This window comes from Silene latifolia, chromosome 1 (genome assembly GCF_048544455.1).
Source record: "Silene latifolia isolate original U9 population chromosome 1, ASM4854445v1, whole genome shotgun sequence".
Classification (NCBI taxonomy): domain Eukaryota; kingdom Viridiplantae; phylum Streptophyta; class Magnoliopsida; order Caryophyllales; family Caryophyllaceae; genus Silene; species Silene latifolia.
Window position 1 is genome coordinate 11,420,067 of NC_133526.1, and position 16,784 is coordinate 11,436,850.

The following is a 16,784-nucleotide window of genomic DNA, read 5'->3' on the forward strand; positions in this document are numbered from 1 at the left end:
GAACCAAAGTTAAGATGCATACCCAACAAGAAACTCAAAACCCAATCTATAACAACAAGTTTAGTACTCGACTATAACAAGGGTCAACTTCAAACGGTCATAACTTGAGTTCTAAATATCTAAATAAGGTGAAACTAATTGGAGATGATAGCTTATCCTCTTACGGTTCTAACGGTAGGTCATAAGCCTCAAACAGGACAAGTAACGAAGAAGTTATGGCCATTTTACGAAAAACTGGCCAGGCCTAAACCGCGACTGCGATAGTGGCCGAGCTGCGGTGTCGGCCGGAGCCTGCGGTGGTGGCCGGAGCCTGCGGCAACGGCCTGATTACCCCGACACATACGGACTAAATCTTCATCCTCAAGTCAATCTTATCTTATCATTACAATCCGATTGAACACGAATATGTAATTAACAAGAAATTCCACATGTATACTTGGGAGGAAATCAATAGTTTACATATTCAAGCAACATTCAACAATATTCATTCTGTTTCAACACTTAAACATGTGAAAAACAACATATTTAACAAACTTTAACAACAACCATTCATGTGAAAATTAAAGTTAACATGTTATTAATCACATAAGCATCCAACACATCATAAACAACACTAATGTGATATTAAATCGTCGAGTAACTCGGAATAGTTACCTTAAGCTAGCAAAGAGACAAGTAATAACTTGAGAAAGCTTCTAAAACCCAAAATTACTCTTCATCTTCAACAATATATGAGTCACCTAACTTATCTTCAAATTCTTCACCTATAAGAACAACAAAAACACAATTATTAAGCTTTAAATTCGAAACCCTAAAAGATGAGTCTTAAAACAAAATTGGGGGAAATGAAAATAAAGCTTACTAGTAGATGAGGATTGAAGAGAGGATTCCAAATATATAATTTTATGAGATTTGGTGGAGAAATGAAGGATTTATGGTGGGTTTAAGGATTGTAAGGAGGATTTTTGAGATGAATTTGGTGTTTGATGAAAGGAAGAGATAGAATGAGAATTGAGGAAATGAAGGATGAAGAGGAGACCCATGGAGGATGGAGGGTGCATGGTTTGGGGTAGGATGTTTGGGTGAGTTTCAATTGTTTATGTTTTGGTTCGTTTCGACGGAAATTAGAAATATTCGTCGAACGCGATTTCCGAGAAAATTAAAGTTCTTAGACACGATTTTACTAAAAGATTAAGTACTCATATGCCCAACATCCAAACTCGTTTACCCAACGACCGTAAGAAATGGGAAAATCCCAATTTTACGACTTTTATCCGAAATCTATTTTATCAAGGGAAAAGGTTTAAATATAGTTTAAATCACTTTTAAACATTTCTAAACTATCAAAAATAATTACATTTCTTCAAAATAAAATAAGATTATATTTTATCAAATAAATTTTATTTCAAATAAATTAATATTAAATTAAAATAGATTAAAATATTACTTTTAAAATATAATAAAGGTCTTCAAATTTACGGGGTGTTACATAGCAGGAGACGAATAGTGGTGGGTTTGACTACCAGACTGAAGGTATCCGAATAGTCAGCCCCATATTGTTGAGAAAAACCTTTTGCGACCAAACGAGCTTTGTATTTCTGAACCGTGTTATCGGGATTATATTTCACGCGAAAAACCCATTTACACCCAATGATATTGTGGGCGTCATGAGCGGGTACGAGAGACCAAGTGTTATTTTTTATCAAGGCGTTGTATTCCTCAAGCATAGCACCATGCCATTGTGGTGATGAGAGGGCTTGTTTTGTTGTTTTAGGGAGGGAGTGAGGTGTGGTGGTGACTGCCAAATTGGCGTACTTGGGGTTAGGTTTTCTTATATTGTTGGATAGGCGAGTGACAACACCGCGAGGAGGAAGGGTCGAGGCGGAAGTGGAGGGTGGGACTGGCGGGTCAGAGGTGGTTGGGGAGGTCGTATCAGGAGGTGGGTTAGGCAAGGCAGAGGAGGGAGCAGAGGCAGTGTGTTCAGGGGTTGGGGAAGTGGTAGGCGACGGGTTTGATGGTGGAGTAAGCGAATTAGGACGAGAGGGTGAAGGTAGGACTGAGATAGGGGGTGTGCACCAGTCGTCGAGGTTGGCAACAGGGGTAGGGCGCGGCTGGGAAGATAGTTGAGGATAGGGAAACTCCGTTTCAACAAAGGTAACATGGCGGGAGGTGTAGAGGCGACGAACAGCGGGGTCAAAGCATAAATAGGCGCTTTGAGATAGTGAATAACCAAGAAAAATACAAGCAACAGATTTGGGATCCAATTTGTTAGAAGTGTAAGGCTTAAGCCATGGGTAACATAAGCAACCGAAAGCACGAAGTTTTTGGTAGTTAGGCTGAGATTTGAAGAGATGGAAATAAGGAGACTCGTTATTTAAGGTGGGAGTGTAGAGACCTCGTTTCTGCACCCCTCGCAAACCACCCGGTGATGATTGGGCCGCATGTTTGATTCGCGGAACGATTAGTGACAGTTCGTAAGATTATCGTCAAGTGATTGCTCAAATATTAATGTCAACCTCTTAAATGTCATCTACGTGCCGATACGGTCGTTTTGGCGATAATTAGAGTACATTCGAGTCCGGTCAAAAACCGTCTCCATTTTCTGATAACTGTTGAATCCCGAGTCAGAATGTTCTGGAATGTTCCGGATATTTCTATTCCATATTTCTCAAATTTTATCTTTTGGCAAATAATATCTCGTAATATTCAAAAGATAATCGAATTATTTCCGTCCTACCATAACTCAAACGCGGAAATCTTTCTTAAGCAGGAGGAAACCTCCGGGAATAGACGCGGCCAGTGTCTGCGCCTCTTCCAAGAGACGCATGGGCTGCGCGCCTCTTCCCGTGCCCTTCTTTGCATGATTTACGTATCTTTTTTTATATCTTTCCGAGATTCACTTCCAAAGAGTCTCCGAAACCCTATTTCTTCACGTGATTAGTATAAATAGGAGCGTTCGTTCCTCATATTTCTCACGCGAGTGTCCGCCATTCTCTTCTCCCTTTGCATTCTAGACTTCGTTCTTACTAATTGGCGCCTACGTGCTTGGACTTCCGACCACGTAAGCTCGGATCTTTCCGGGTACCAGCCTCTCCGTTGCATGACCGACCAATTTGACCACTACACTCAATCAATCTAATTAATCAATCTTGTTAAATCGTTTTCCTCTTTCGAGGGCACTCTTTCCTTGCATTCGCGTCGAGCATCACTAATCGATCTTCTTAGTTCTTCTCGTTCCGTCAACATGTAAGTCTGAGGGTGTATTAATTCTCTGTTATTTATTGTATTTTAATTATTGTATCACAATTGTAAGGTTTATGTCGAAAGTACCTCATTAAAACCGATTTCTAAAACCGTCTTTAAAACTCTGTTTTTGCGGATTTCCGATGAAGATGACGTAGAGAAAAGACGCAGCAACCGCTGCGCCTCTTCGAAGGAGCGCGGCACTGCTGCGCCTCTTCGTGAGGCCGCCAGATTCCTCGCTTCTTTTCTTCTTCCTCCGTCCTCTGTAATTCGTATCAAATTTATTTCTTTTGTTTTGTTCGTCTGTTAATTCTCTCACATGATAGTTTAATAATTCATATGTATATTAACCATCATCATTAACGTGTTTAGTTCGTCATAAAACCGACTTAAATCCCTAATAATCAATATTTGCGGGTTTTCGTCATTAAATTCAATTCGAGTTTTAGGGATTCAATTCGTTCATGTTGGGTTTCTGGGATTCATTGTTGATATACTTTCGCCTGTTTTGTTCATTAATCCGTCGTCGTTCATCATGTTTAGTCTAATTCGTTTAGTTAGTTAGTTTAATTAATCATTCATTAACATCGACCCATCACATAATTAATCCGTCTTGTTTCCGTCTTAACCATGTTTTACTGTTTTATGACCTCAATCATATGTAAATAATTCATTAATCACTTTCATCCGAGTCAATTATCAAATCAATCCCTAAAATTTAACAATTAACATTAATCGTTTTGCGATTCCTTTCACACGAGAACTCACCCTTGGAACAGACGCGAATCGCCGCGCCTCTTCCAAAGGGCGCGATGCTCTCACGCGCGCTGTTCTCCAGGTGAATTCTGTCCCCGAACTCCTTTTACTCGCTTTGACCTAGTTTAATTAGTAAGCGTATTAATCAACTAATATCGTATTATCACCTTCTGACTTGTTCGTATTTCTTTGTTTTATTTCTTTTATTCTTTTTCTCAAATCATCCGTTTTAAAGGTATTTTCGACATAAATCGCCTATCCCGATGTAATTATATTTATTATTATTGTATTTTGTATCATTTGTATGTTTTCACATGTAAATGAACCTTAATTCCAACTTCGACCCAATTGTATGCTAATTAATTGTCAACCGACTTAGTCTAATTCTCACATGCTAGGATTAATCTATGGATGTTGCATTGCATGCATATAGCCGACAGTATATCAAGTACGAATAACTTCCCTAATCATTAGTAGAGGCCGCTATCGAGGCGGGCGGGATTAGGTGTTCGATCAAAAGAGCTTCCTAATCGTACCTCACCCTTACTCCAGGATCTCCGTGAGCACCCGTGTTCATTGGCATCCACGAGAGTCATTCTAGACATAGAATGCTAAGGGTAACGATTGCTTAGTGTTCATGTCACTACTTTGTGTCTTGACATGACACGAGGTATTCGAACGGTTCCAATTTCCCATAAAAATTGGTGGCGACTCCATACAAAATGCAAACGCTTGTTTTCGAGCCCCTTCGCCAAGCGCCCCCGTGGGCGGCCCGCTGTCCACAGTTTGGCGACTCCGCTGGGGATTATACACTTACGTGTAGCTAGGGTGAAACTCGAACAAGGTTAGGGAATAGCTTGTACAAGACAATTGTCGGTTTTCATAACTCGGTCTTCCTAGACCGTTTTATTCGGCCTTCCTAGGCCCAACCCAGCCCATTCGACCAATCGTCCCGTCTAAACGGTCCTAATTCTTATTTGGGCCTAAGGATGGATAGCGATTGACGTCATCCATACCATGATGCTTACTCTTGTTTGTATCAAGGGCCTTCACTACTTGAGGAAATGGACTAGGAATCGGCCTTACTCTTGTTTGGCACGAGCCTCTCCACAGACTTCGGGTTTGATGGTTCGGTATGGCAACCCACCCTTTAAACCAAAACCCTTCTAAAAGCACTCAGCATCCCGTTATAATGCTTGTATAAATGTGTAAACCTTATGTGATCACCATTTCTAAACAAAACTATGACGAATTTTCAAAAAATCAAAACCCGTTTTCAATCAAGAGAATTCGAAATAGGGCCTTTAATTAGCACAAAATCCGGTCAAAACTCTGTCCATTTGTCGTGTCAAAATTCGGGCCACAAGCCCATTTCAAACCTCACCTCGAGTCCACTCCTACAACTACACTACAGTTGGCTAGGACACACATTTTCAAAGACCTTGTCTTTCTTCAAAACTCACTCAACACAAGTGGCACACACCCACTTCACGAGTCAAGTCTTTTCCTCTTTTAGCAAGTGTGATGGAATGGTCGATCGTGTTTTGATTCGTCGCCGATCTCTTATCCAGTTTTCCAAGATGCCTGGTCAAGTGATGAAACGAACCTCCAAAGAAATTCAAGAAAGTAATGATCGAATCCTAGCCGCGATAGCCCAAATGCAAATTACCCAAGAGCAAACCTATGACCGCCTTGAGCTTATCGAAGGCCGTATCTTTGATGTAGAGGGAAAGCTACCTCCCCCTAAAGGTGGAGTGCTACAATTTTCCGATGACGAGTCTAAAGATGAGAATCCTGTCCTAGGAACAACCGCAGCTGAGAAAAGACTCCAATACCTAGAGGAGCAATTGATGTACCTTAAGGGGGATGACATTTACAGGGAGAACAATCGTAAGTATGAGGCCGTCAATTCCAAATTGCCCACTAACTTTAGCATGACGGATATCCCTAAGTTTAAAGGACATGAGAACCCTTTGAACCACATCCGAGCTTTCAAGGACTACATGTCTATCAAAGGCATCAAACCCGAGATGTTCTTAAGGATCTTTCCTTCATCTCTTGACACCATCCCAAAGCAATGGTTCTACACTTTAGATCACAAAAAGGTCGTTACTTGGGAGGACGCCGCCATCGAGTTCTCAAAGCAATACGCGGATAATGCCGAAATCCAAGTCAACATGCGCACTCTAGAGGTTCTTACCCAAAATGACAAGGAAGGATTCACCGACTTTCTAAGTAGGTGGAGGAAGACTAGTACTCAACTAGTTGAACGCCCGGATGAGGCCACTCTTGTGGAGAAGTTCGTGGACAATCTCAAGCCCATATATGCCAACCATTTGAGATATCAAAACATCAAGACCTTCAAGGACTTAACCGTGTTAGGGACACGAATTGAAGATGACATCCGCAAAGGACTCTTGTCCAAAACGGTAGGTCGAGGATACCAAGGGTCCACGAGTCGTTCATACGGCTCTACTAGCAAGACCGACGAAGTTAACCTTCTCGAGCCTTCCAAGAAAACTAGCCCACCAAGGAAGTTCACAAACCTTGGAGATACGTACTCCAACGCTCTAAAAAGACTAATGAAGCAAGGTAAACTCCAACCCATTGGGCCTACTCCCGAACCCGAAAGGAAGTCCAAATGCAGGATGAAAATTCCTCTCGTGAATACCATAGGGGCAAGGGTATGACACGGAAAAATGCTACAAATTGAAACATGTGCTACAAGATATGATTGAGGATGGCCGACTTCCAATCCCGCCAGGAGGTAAGCCCAACAACACTCAGAATCCTCTTGGAGTTCTAGTGATTACAAGTGACGAATCTACCTTAGATTGCTCACACCTCATTTCTCCCACCGAAAATGAAATTCATGCAATTGAGAAAGAAAGACTCTACTCTACCATCTCCCCTACCATTTCCGACTTCATCGCATGGGCAAGGAGCGTAGATAGACAAGTGTGGGAACTAGAAAACATGGTAATGATCTTGCGCAGTCCCAATGCAACACCTAAGGAGCGCATACCATTGACCTTCTCTCAAAATGCCACTATGCAAGAAGTAGTCGCCGTGGTCAACAAGCTAGTCGATCAAATCATACAACTAGAAAGTGACATCATGAGGATGAAGGAACTAGCTGCGATCAATGGAGTTTGGGCCGATGACGATGAAGACGAATATCTCATTGAAAACTCTTCGGTAAAAGAAATAGTCCAAAATGGTGAAGACCAAGATGTGGATCACCTAACTCGTTCGGGTCGCCCATACCAAAACACCACTCAAAACGGTCCAACCAACGTCATCACACCAAATGACAATGAAGACGACCCCACTGATCATTTGCTCAAGCAATTACAGAAAACCAAGGCTGATCTTTCGGTCTGGCAACTAGTGGCAAGCTCCTTTCCACACCGCCAAGCTTTCTTGCGCAAGCTTTGGCCAAATTAAATGTAGCACATAACTCTACTCCCGAAGATGTAGTCAACTTGGTCTTCCAAGAATCACCCAAGCTAAGTAATCCTATTACTTTCTCGGACGAAGACTTGCCACCTTTCGGCGCCGGTCACAACCTTGCTCTATACATCACTCATCATCATGCAAAGAAAAATGTGCCAATGACCTTGGTAGATGATGGCTCATGATCAACGTCATACCCTTGAAAACGGCATACAAACTAGGCATGAAAGAGTCGGACTGGACTCCTACAAATCAAGGTGTACGTGCATATGACGGTACACGACGAAAAGTGGTAGGACTTGCTAACCTAACCATAGCAACGGGACCAATCGAACGAAAGGTTAACTTCCAAATAGTGGACATCGAAGCTTCATTCAACATACTTCTGGGAAGGCCTTGGATTCATGCTTCCAAAGCGGTAACATCCACCCTTCATCAAAAGATCAAGATCCCACTAAATGGCAAAGTTGTGACGATCACTTCGTCACCCATCAAGGCCATAATCGAGAAGCAATCAAATAATCAAGTCCTTGCGGATCCCGTCTACGAACTTGGGGGCTTCCAAAGTGTAAATGTCATAGAAAGTGAGTTGGCACCCTTGTACTATAATCCCTACTCCAACTTGGTGGTCAACCACATACTCAAAAATCAGGGATACTTCCCTGGAATGCCTTTGAACCCGATTCGGAAGAACACCTTCGCGCCATACAAGAAAGGCAACTCATCGAGAATACCACTTGGACTAGGGTACAAACCCACAACAGAAGAAGTTCTCGAAATGCTTGCCCAAGTCCAAAATCGCAAGTATGTAGGAGTCCAAATGAGGCCATATCTCCCCACCTTAAATGGATACTTCGTTCAAGAAGGAAGTTCGGAACTCTTTCACGGATTTCCCGAACCTTGGCATTACCTTGAGAGGAAGTTAGCCTAATCGAGATCTTTCACGATTGCTACTTCATCCCTCCAGAAACGGTTCCTACCGTCAAAACCCGTCAAGCACCTTGCTTAGACGAGCAAGCTGTGAGCCTCCTGTTTGGAGAGGACCGATTTGTTAAGGCCGCGCAGGATGAGATCATTACTACGATACTTCAAGACGATCGCTTCAACCCCACCGCATTGATTACGAAATCGACACAAAGCGTGCGAAAGGATGGAGAAAATCAATCAAATGGACCAACAATCAAGGAAGACTCTTCAAGCTCACCACTTTGGAGAAGGAGAGATGTTCAAAGAAGAACCGAGAAGACGACGAGTTCGAATCGGAATCGGAGTCGGAGTCGGAGTCAAAGTCTAGAGAAGTCATTAGAGAGTCTACTCCTGTCGTCATCCCCACTCCCTTCGTTTCTCCTAGCTTATTTTCAAGTAGCCACGATAGTTCGGGAAATGCCCCAATTCGTCCCTTTACCGCCACCGACCATGGATCGGTTGGCTTCTTTGTTTCAACTTTACTCAAATCTTAATATGAATAAATCGGGTTCTGCTTACTCTTTGCGTTATCTTGAGTGCAATTCTGTTTATGATGATACTGAGGATGACCAAGACCCAGACTTGACCGAAATACCTCCCTACGTAGCCAAAGAAATACTACAGGAAGGGGAAGGGGGGCCTGTAATTGAGGATACCGAACCCATCAATGTAGGAACTGAACTAGAACCCAAAGAACTTAGGATAGGGACTACCTTGAGCTCTACCGAACGGGCCGACCTCATAGACCTCCTAAATGAATTCAAAGACGTTTTCGCTTGGTCCTACAAAGACATGCCGGGGATCGACAGGGATATCGCCGAACATAGGATTCCGATTAAGCCGGTTTCAAACCAGTGAAATGCGAAGCTTCGACGAATGAGAACAGAGTGGGCCCTAAAGATTAAAGAAGAAGTTGACAAGCAATTCAAAGCCGGGTTCATCAAAGTTTCCGAGTATTCTGACTGGGTAGCTAACATAGTACCCGTACCCAAAAAGGATGGGAGAATCCGAGTTTGTGTTGACTTTAGGGATTTGAACAAAGCAAGCCCAAAAGATGACTTCCCTCTACCTCACATCGACATATTAGTGGACAATACTGCAGACCACGCATTACTATCCTTCATGGATGGATATGCGGGTTATAACCAAATCAAAATGGCCATGGAAGACATGCATAAGACCGCGTTCGTCACCCAACGGGAACCTATTGCTATCTGAATGCCGTTCGGATTAATCAACGCCGGGGCTACATACCAACGCACCGCGACTACACTCCTACATGACATGATGCATAAAGAAGTCGAGGTATATGTAGATGACATGATCGTCAAATCCAAGGAAAGAGAGGGACATATTGCGAACCTTCGCAAGTTCTTCGCAAGGCTACGGAAGTACAACATGAGACTCAACCCTCAGAAATGCACATTTGGGGTAACGTCTGGCAAACTCCTAGGATACGTCGTTAGCCAACGAGGAATAGAAATAGATCCTTCCAAAATCAAAGCTCTGATCGAAATGCCACAACCTCAAACAGAAAAGGAAGTCGTGGATTCTGGGAAAAGTGCAATACATAAGTCGATTCATATCGAAACTTACGATGATTTGCGAGCCTATCTTCAAGAAACTTAAGAAAACAGACCACACCATGTGGGACGATGATTGTCAAAAGGCATTCGACAGAATCAAGGAGATATTGGCTAAACCACCAGTGCTCATGCCACCACAACAAGATCAACCTCTTGGTTTATATCTCACGGTAACCGAAACCGCCATGGGTGCCATGCTAGCTCAAACCGTAGGAAGTGAAGAAAGAGCTATTTACTATCTAAGTAAGAAGTTCTTGGAATACGAGTGCAAATACTCACAACTCGAAAAGACATGCCTCGCTCTTGTGTGGGCAACAAAGAAGCTACGTCACTACATGCTTAGCTACTCCGTCAAGATATTCTCCAAAATGGATCCAGTCAAATACCTCTTCGAGAAACCCGTCCTCAACGGACGCCTGGCAAGATGGACCATGATGCTCTCAGAATTTGACCTCAAATATGTGCCACTGAAAGTTATAAAGGGTCGCGCCGTCGCCGAATTCTTCGCAGAAAATCCCATCAACGACGCACAAACTATAGATACTTGGTCATTTCCCGACGAGGATATACTTCAAACAGATGCAGACTCCTGGGATCTATACTTCGATGGAGCATCAAACCTAAGAGGATTTGGGATAGGAGTGTTGCTCATTTCTCCTGAAGGTGAGCATACACCGATTCTTTGTCAAACTCGACTTCGAGGTGACAAACAACGCCGCAGTGAGTATGAGGCTTGTCTAATTGGACTACAAGCGGCGATAAGCTTAGGCATCAAAAACCTCCGAGTGCATGGAGATTCGTCACTAATCATCAACCAAGTTACAGGATCCTGGAAAATCCGAAGTGAAAGCCTAGCACCCTATCAGGCTAGGATAGACCAAGTCGCTCAATTCTTCGATCACGTAACCTACTTACACCTACCTCGAGAAGAAAATCAATTTGCAGACGCTCTTGTGAAACTTGCATCTTTGATAAACATGCCAGATTACATGATGGAAATGCCTTTGTGTATCGAACGACGGTGGAGCCGCTTATGTCCATCAAATTACCGATGAAGAAGAAATCGCACAGAACCCCGGTTCCAAGCAATCCTGAACTTCAAGCTTAATGGTACCTATCCACCAGATATGGACAAGAGGGGACAACGAGCTATACGCCTATTGTCTTCACAATACGTTCTCATGCAAGGAGAATTATACAAAAGAACACCTCTTGGTGTAGTCCTACGTTGCCTTGATCATTCACAGGCACGAAAAGTAATGGAAGAAGTCCACGACGGAGAATGCGGTCCTCACATGAGTGGACCTATGATGGCAAAGAAAATCACACGTCTAGGGCACTATTGGACCACAATGGAATCTGATTGCATCAAATATGTGAGACATTGCCACAATGTCAAATCTTCGAACGCGTACAACATGTCCCTCCTTCGTTGCTCTATACGATGACATCTCCTTGGCCATTCTCCGCATGGGGAATTGACATAATCGGGAAAATAACCCCAGCCGGAACAGGAGGTCACTGTTTCATCCTAGTAGCAATTGACTACTTCACCAATTGGGTAGAAGCGGCTTCATACACCGCTCTTACGGCCAAAAATGTGGCAAAATTCATACAAAACAACATCATCTGTCGATATGGTTGCCCACATGAGATCATCAGCGATAATGGGTCCCACTTCCAAGCCGAAACCGAACAACTGCTAGCCAAGTACAAGATCAAGCATCATCACTCATCGCCCTATAGACCACAGACTAACGGCGCGGTAGAAGCGGCTAACAAAAATGTCGTCACGATCCTCAAGAAAATGACTGACAATTACAGAGATTGGCCAAGCAAAATACCCTTCGCTTTGTGGGGGTATCGTACATCAGTTAGGACGCCCACTGGGGCTACTCCTTTCTATTTGACTTACGGCATGGAAGCCGTACAACCCGATCGAGCTAGAAATACCATCCTTGCGTATTCTCGCTAGAAAGTCAAATCCCGGAGGCCGATTGGAAGAAAGATAGATACGAAGAACTCATCCTCCTGGATGAACGTAGGCTACGTGCCTTACATAATGTCCAAACATATCAAGCACGTATCAAACGCGCTTTCAACAAAAGGGTTAGGCCAAGAAACATCAAAGAAGGAGACTTAGTACTCAAATCGGTTAGAGCTCTTTTACCTGTCGACCCGAGGGGAAAATTCAAACCTAATTGGGCCGGACCATATCTAGTCAAATCCATACTCCCAGGGGGTGCGGTTAGAATCACAGACCTAGACGGGAATGAGTTTTCAAACCCCACAAATCTCGACCAACTGAAACGATACTATGCCTAGAATAGGATAAAAACGCGCCTCGCGTAAACCTAAGTGTCGCTCTTGTGGCACTAAATAAACGGCCCCTGGCCCATTTGAATGTCACTATGCTCTTGCATCTTGGCAAACTTGTCATCCTCATATCATCAAACAAACTAAATTCGCACCTCCCGAGTAAGCAAAAGCTCACGCTTATTTTCTATGTTCATTACAAGCTCTTGCTTCGAACAATTATTCTTTTACATTTACTCGAACTACGCGCAAGGGTTTGATTTCGCTTTCTCTAAGTGAATACGTAGGCAATCCTTCACGGGATTCAACCCACCATTATATTTAAAATGTAAATAGAAGGACATTTGCATTGCATATGAAATTCGACAAGAATAATTAAAGAAAATCACAACGGTTTCATAACCATTTAAGCTTTTTATTTCATTCAATTTCTAATAATAATAATACGACAAACAATAAAAATAGATTAGGCTAGGATTCTAAAAATCCCTCCTTTCTTATTACAACAATAAATAATAATAATCAAATAATAAATAAGACTTGGGCTATTCCTCCATCTCTCCCTTGCCCTTGTCGTTCTTGTCATATTTCTTGTCACGACCTCGAGCCGGGCGCTCTTGCACCACTTCAGACCTAATCACCAACGGTCTTTCTCGAGGCCTGACTCTTCCATTCTTGCTAACCACCATCTCTGCGACAGGAGTAGTCTTCGATTTCTTCGAAGGATGAATGACTTGGAACCCGGCTTCTTCTTCTCCTTCAGTCAGATGCTTCTCTTTCTCTTTCTCTCCCTCGCGCACCTTGTAGTCAACGGGCTCGCGCTTCCTCAGTCTTTCGCGCTCTTCCAAAGTTGCAGCCTTCCTCCACCTCAGATAAGAGTCCGACACCCACAAGGCATTGGCGGAGAAGCTCAAGAACCACATGTTTCTTTGGGCCCACTTCATAGCCCACTCTCTTCGGCTCTCTGTAGTAAGCGTCATAGCAGTTTGCGGAACGGTGTCAAGCCTAGGAATCATCTGCTTCAACCCAACTTGCCTCATCAATCTCTCAGGAAAGATGCATATCATAAACTCCAATCCAGGAATGCGCACGGACCTAGTAGGATCCAAAGAAGACACTCCAGTGACAGACTTGAGGTGCCACCACGGAACGACCCACCTGATCAGCGGGCCATCATCATTCTTCAGCTTGTTCTTCCAATAATCGCAGACCCGGGTGAAGTCCACCATGTACAGCCGTGTCCTCATCGAAATCATACGGGCATGATAGGAAAGTGCATGAACTGGGGGCTCGAGCAATCGGAGCCGTTCCATAAGCCAAACCTACCAAAAAAAACAGGTATTAGACACCCGCCAAAAAAAAAACGAAAAAAAAAAAGAAAAAAAAAACGAAAAGAAAAAAAAAGAACGAAAAAGAAAAAAAAAAACAAAACAAAAAAACGAAAAAAAAAAGAACGAAAAAAAAAAAGAAAAAAAAAACGAAAAAAGAAAGAAGGGTGTCTTTACCTGTAGGATAACGGGACTTCCCAAGAACGGCAGATCACGGTTGGATTTCCTATTATCCAAGCCCAAAATGATCTCCCCGAGGCATAGACAAGCTGGGCTCCTGCGCAGCTCCATTTGCTCAATAAGACCCAATAGACGGGGATCACCTCGCAGTTCTTCATCAACATGTCCCTGAAAGACATACACATGCAGCAAACAGAAGCCAAATGCTCTCCTCCTAGCAACATAAGAAACAGTAGGGTCGGCCCTATTGATGAATCGGTCTATAAAATCTAGCATCCTCACGCCTTTCGGGGTAACTAAGCGATCCACCTCAAGTCTAGTAAGTCCAAGCAAATCTCTAAACTTACTCTTATACCCTTGAGCATTAGAAGGGATGGCAGGTAAATGTTCAGGGTCCCACCCGCCAATAGCAGCAATTTCCTCCGGAAAAGGACAAATATCACCTCCTGGGAACGCAAAAACATGATAATTTGGGTCCCAATAATCAAGGCAAGCATCCAAGAACGGTTTTACAACCTTAATGAGTTTCAAACTCAACAGAGACCCAAGGTTATAAGCACCCATATCGTGTTTCTCAATGTTCGAAAACTCATTAGTCCATTCCTTCAAGCGAATCTCCAAAGTATTCATGATGATAATTTTCTCTTGAAAATTTATTGGGAGTTTTTATGTATGAATCGACGAAGAAGAGACGGAAGAATTATATGACTTAAAGCTTCGTCGACGCTCCTATTTATACCAATTGCTGTTTCCAAAAATCCGTCAGAACCGACCTGCTTGGGAACAGGCGCGGCACCTGCTTGCGCCTCTTCAAAGGACGCACTCATGCTTTGCGCCTCTTCCTCCCCGACCTCACTTCTGTGATTTCCGCGTTTGGATCTTTCCTAAATAATTTCTTATTCCTACGGGATTTTGTTTTGGTAAATCCGAGAAATTTACCATGCTTCAGGTTTCCTTAATCCGCGGACACGCATTTCGAGGCGACATCGACATTTTCCGCCATTTTTCTCACACTTTTATATTTAGTTTTCATTTTAATTCTTTTTTATTTCAACATTTTACTTAGTCATTTCATTTTCTTAATATTTTTCCATTTTCTAACTTATAGATTTCTCTTTTTCTTTTTTTTTTGGGTAACCCTCCCTACCGTCCGGTCATTTCCTAAAAAATTTTTGCATTTTCAAGTCCTTTTGAGTCTCATTTTGCACTAATTAAAGGCCCTATGTGTATATAAAAATGTATGTGTCGCGTGATTTTCTATGTAAATTTCGGCGAAGATGACGGCATAAACCGTTGTCTACCAAACTGTTCAAAAGCTAACTGCAGTACAAACAACACCACCCAGCAACAAAAGGCACTCAGGCCGTCGTATATACAACAAAAAAGCAAATATACAAGCAAACTGGGGGCTTCGCCCCAAACAAGTCCAAATGTACAACTGGGGGCTTCGCCCCAAACAAGTCCAAATGTACAACTGGGGGCTTCGCCCCAAACAAGTCCAAATCCAGGTAAACTGGGGGCTTGCGCCCCAAAACAAGTCCAAAAATGTTTCAAAAACGGATGTCCAAATGTACACAAAAGCTACTGCTGGGCACCCTCCAGCTCGGCAACCCTAGCCGTAAGAGCGGCAATCTCGGCGTCCCGAAACTCGAGCTCCCTCGACAAACGAGCCGTCTCCTCCCGAGACTGGGTCAACTCTCGCTCCAGCTCACGATCGGCCTGTGGACAACAATAAATTGACTCATGTCAATCAATTCAAACAAAACTGAAAAACCAAAGATCAAGAAGTCAAGTGAGGTTCATACCTGACGACCCCGACCACCGATGAGTGCCTCGATGGCGGTAGCTCGCAGCCGGTTGGCCACCCTCCATAATGCCACGAACCGAGATGGCGCGACCTGCATTTCAAAAAAAAAATTCTCAGCAAAATTGAACAAATTCAATCAAATGTGTTCTTACACGAAAACTATGCAAAATGGGAACTCACCCTCCGAATCAGATGCTGCCAGTCATCTAGGCCAGCATCCGTCACAGCCACGTCAAAGTCACGCAGCTCGGAGATCGTCGTCCTCCCAGTAGCGTCAGTGTACTCAAGGGTCTCGGGGTACTCTGGGGGCTCGATGCCCGCCGCCTCAACCTCCTGAAAAGACAAATGGCTCTCGTTAATCGATGATCTTTCGTCGCAATTCTCGAAAATCAAAATCCAACAAAAAAACAAAAGATACTCACCACTACCGGCCAATACGCCAACCTCCCGTAAAGGAACGCCGAGTAATCCTCGTCAGGGAGAAGAAGGTCGTCGCCACTAGCACCGGCCAAGTCCGCCTCCCTCTCAGCCTCAGAAGGCTCCCTAAACATCGTCCTAGGAGGATCGACGGGAACCGTCAACGCGCCCCGAAAGCACTGACGAGCTAACCGCTCGCCCAGATACCACACAGGACCCATCGACGTCCACAACAGCAGCCGACTCGAGCTCCTAGGTCGAAGGACCTCAGCGACAAAGGAGGCGCTCCGGCGTACTCCGCCCAGTCCAGGCACCCACTGCGACAATATAAGGGCAAAGGTCATTCCTGTGATCAATTTAAAACAAAGTATAAGAAGGTGTGAATGAATACAAATGGGATACTCACGCTGCTCAGCTGAAGAGCGTTCACATCCCGCCGGTAGACATTGTGAGAAGAACGCTTGCTCTTCGTCCCAAGCACATGACCCAATCCCTCACCACGGGATAGGTCCTCTCCAACGCCCCGTCCTCTTGGGCGCAAGGCCGGAAAGTAAGAGTACACCCACGCTGTAAAACGAAATAGTCAATGACGATCTTTCGATCATTGATAAAAGAAAGGAATTTACTTTGGTCTAAAGGAAGGTTCATACCTCCAACAAGAGCCTGTCCGACGGCGCCGGAGAAGTCCCCTTCTCCATCAACTCCGGACGAACCATGGCCCTCGTGAAG

General features: G+C 43.7%; 1 protein-coding gene across 1 annotated transcript; it reads right to left on the reverse strand.

The window, feature by feature from the left end:
• Positions 1-15,394: 15,394 nt before the first annotated feature.
• On the reverse strand, positions 15,395-16,316 carry LOC141651124 (uncharacterized). Its single transcript, XM_074458869.1, has 4 exons — positions 16,061-16,316; positions 15,819-15,971; positions 15,637-15,729; positions 15,395-15,550 (listed from the first exon to the last, which is right to left on the reverse strand). The coding sequence occupies exons 1-4, from the start codon at positions 16,274-16,276 to the stop codon at positions 15,413-15,415; spliced, it is 600 nt and encodes a 199-aa protein (XP_074314970.1). The 5' UTR covers positions 16,277-16,316; the 3' UTR covers positions 15,395-15,412.
• Between the last annotated feature and the right edge of the window lie 468 nt (positions 16,317-16,784).

What these genes read in the sequence shown, in the direction of transcription:
- LOC141651124 (XM_074458869.1), bottom strand. Translation starts at nt 16,276, where the DNA reads ATGGGTCCTGTGTGGTATCTGGGCGAGCGGTTAGCTCGTCAGTGCTTT. An exon ending in TGGCGTATTGGCCGGTAGTG is followed by an intron (nt 15,972 to 16,060) that starts GTGAGTATCTTT and finishes TTGTCTTTTCAG; the next exon opens with GAGGTTGAGGCGGCGGGCAT. An exon ending in TCGGTGGTCGGGGTCGTCAG is followed by an intron (nt 15,551 to 15,636) that starts GTATGAACCTCA and finishes TGTTGTCCACAG; the next exon opens with GCCGATCGTGAGCTGGAGCG.